Here is a 2,777-nt window from a genome sequence, read left to right as displayed (position 1 = left end):
TACAGGTACGGTGTTTTGCTATCACAGACTGGAACATGTTCCGGGATTCTTCCGATGACATTGAGGAATACACCACATCAGTCACTGGCTTTATCAATAAGTGCATTGAGGACGTATCCCTACAGTGACTGTACGTACATACTCCAAAGGGTAGAGCTGCTGCTTTCAAGGTGCGGGACTCTAACCTGGAAGCTTACAAGAAATCCCGCTATGCCCTGCGACGAACCATCAAACCGGCAAAGCGTCAATACAGGGCTAAGATTGAATCATACTACACCGGCTCCGACACTCGTCGGATGTGGCAGGGCTTGCAAACTATTACAGACTACAAAGGGAAGCACAGAAGCGAACTGCCAGTGACACCAAGCCTACCAGACGAGCTAAATCACTTCTATGCTCGCTCGAGGCAAGCAACACTGAAGCATGCATGAGCGACGTGAGCGACGTACCGACGTGGAGTAAGACCTTTAAACAGGTCAACATACACAAGGCCGCAGGGCCAGACGGATTACCAGGACGTGCTGCTTTAAATATAATTTGTTTATCTGGTACCATTCAGAAAATGTTGCCATTCAGAACATTTTGCCATTCCTGAGATGGCATCATTAATTAGTGAATCAAAATGATTGTGTGATAAAATCACATTGGTATCATCAGCAAAGAGAATGGCAGGTACAGTAGAAGACCCAGCAGCAAGGTCATTGATATACACTGAACACATTTTGTGCACAAATTTGTTTACATCCTTGTTACTGAGCATTRCTCATTTGCCAAGATAACCCATCCACCTTACAGMTGTGGCATATCAAAAAGCTGATTTAAACAGCATGATCATTACACAGGTGCAACTTCTGCTGGGGACAATAAAAGGCCACTTTAAAATGTTCCGTTTTGTCACACAACACAATGCCACAGATGTCTGAAGTTTTTAGGGAGCGTGCAATTGGCACGCTGACTGCAGGAATGTCCACCAGAGCTGTTGCCAGAGAATTGAAAGTTKATTTCTCTACCATAASCTGCCTCCAACGTTGTTTTAGAGAATTTGGCAGTAAGTCCAACTGGCCTCACAACTGCAGATCACGTGTAACCACGCCAGCCCAGGACCTCCACATTCAGCTTCTTCAGCTGTCAGATCATCTGAGGGGGGTGGGGAGGGGTGCTCAGGAGTATTTCTGTCTGTAATAAAGCCTTTTTGTGGGGAAAAACTCATCCTCATTGACTGGGCCTATGCCCTTCCTGGCCCTGTCTTGCCAAGTTAAATAAAGGTAAAATAGAAAAATGGCTGCACCTCTGCCCAGTCATGTGAAATCCATACATTAGGGTCTAATTTATTTATTTCAATTGACTGATTTCCTTATATGAACTGTAACTCAGTAAAATCTTTGAAATCGTTGCATGTTGCGTTTTATATTTGTGTTCAGTATAGGTTAYGAATAGCAATGTGGCACGCCACAGGATATCTTTGCCCTGGTAATGCATAAACATAACTATATAGCCAATTATATGTATAATCTTGAAAAGTAGTGTATTAATCCTCCCTCTATTTCACTCTTTCCCTTTTTCTCTGTCTTCCCTTCATCTCCTGCCACTATCTTCTTTTGCCCTCTCTTTCCCGTCTCTCTCTCGCTCTCTCGCTCTCTCCCATCTCTCCTTCTCTCTGTAGGTTGCAGATCGCCCAGGAGGAGCATCGTAGTGTGGAGGTTGAGAAGGTAACGTTGGAGCAACGTCTGAGGGACGAGATCAACGAAGCCAAGCAAGAGGCCCAGAGACTCGGTAAGCTACGGGAGGGAACAGAGAACGAGTGGAGCAGGCAGAAATACGCCGAGGAAGAGCTGGATCAGGTACACACACTGCATACACACATACAGTACACCTGGACATACACACACCTGTTTATACACATACACCTGTATACTGTGCATACACAGATAACACACATTAACTTCTACTTAGTACTCATCCGGATCCGGAGCACCCTCATCAGTAAAAAAAGCTGACTAGCATAGCCTAGCATAGCGCCACAAGTAAATACTAGCATCTAAATATCATGAAATCACAAGTCCAAGACACCAATGAAAGATACACATCTTGTGAATCCAGCATCATTTCTGATTTTAAAATGTTTTACAGGGAAGACACAATATGTATTTCTATTAGCTAACCACGATAGCAAAAGACTCACTTTTTTTTCTCCACCATTTTTTTACTACATAGGTAGCTATCACAAATTCGACCAAATAAAGATATAAATAGTCCATAACCAAGAAACAACTTCATCAGATGACAGTCTGATAACATATTTATTGTATAGCATATGTTTTGTTCGAAAAATTTGCATATTTCAGGTATAAATCATAGTTTTACATTGCAGCCACCATCACAAAATCTCACCAAAGCAGCTAGAATAACTACAGAGACCAACGTGAATTACCTAAATATCATCATAAAACATTTATGAAAAAAACACAGCGTACAGCAAATGAAAGACAAACATCTTGTGAATCCAGCCAATATTTCAGATTTTTTAAGTGTTTTACAGCGAAAACACAATATAGCATTATATTAGCTTACTACAATAGCCAACCACACAGCAGCATTGATTCATGCACGTTAGCGATAGCGAATAAACCCAGAAAGATATTAAATTTTCACTAACCTCTCAAAACTTCATCAGATGACAGTCCTATAACATCATATTACACAATACATATATGGTTTGTTCGAAAATGTGCATATTTAGCGGCACAAATCGTGGTTATACAATGAGAATAGTAAGC

The 2,777-nt window shown here is 41.6% G+C and overlaps 1 protein-coding gene across 1 annotated transcript in view; it reads left to right on the top strand.

The window, feature by feature from the left end:
- LOC111950701 (stromal interaction molecule 1) overlaps positions 1-2,777 on the top strand; it is a 132,812-nt gene that overhangs the window by 97,779 nt on the left and 32,256 nt on the right. Inside the window, exon 8 of the mRNA XM_023968505.2 lies at positions 1,664-1,841. Within this exon, the coding sequence (XP_023824273.1) occupies positions 1,664-1,841 (178 nt within the window). The remainder of the gene's footprint in view (positions 1-1,663; positions 1,842-2,777) is intronic.

Source organism: Salvelinus sp. IW2-2015, linkage group LG23 (genome assembly GCF_002910315.2).
Source record: "Salvelinus sp. IW2-2015 linkage group LG23, ASM291031v2, whole genome shotgun sequence".
Taxonomy (NCBI): domain Eukaryota; kingdom Metazoa; phylum Chordata; class Actinopteri; order Salmoniformes; family Salmonidae; genus Salvelinus; species Salvelinus sp. IW2-2015.
Note: the sequence above shows the minus strand (reverse complement) of the source record. Positions and strands in the feature narration are given on the sequence as shown.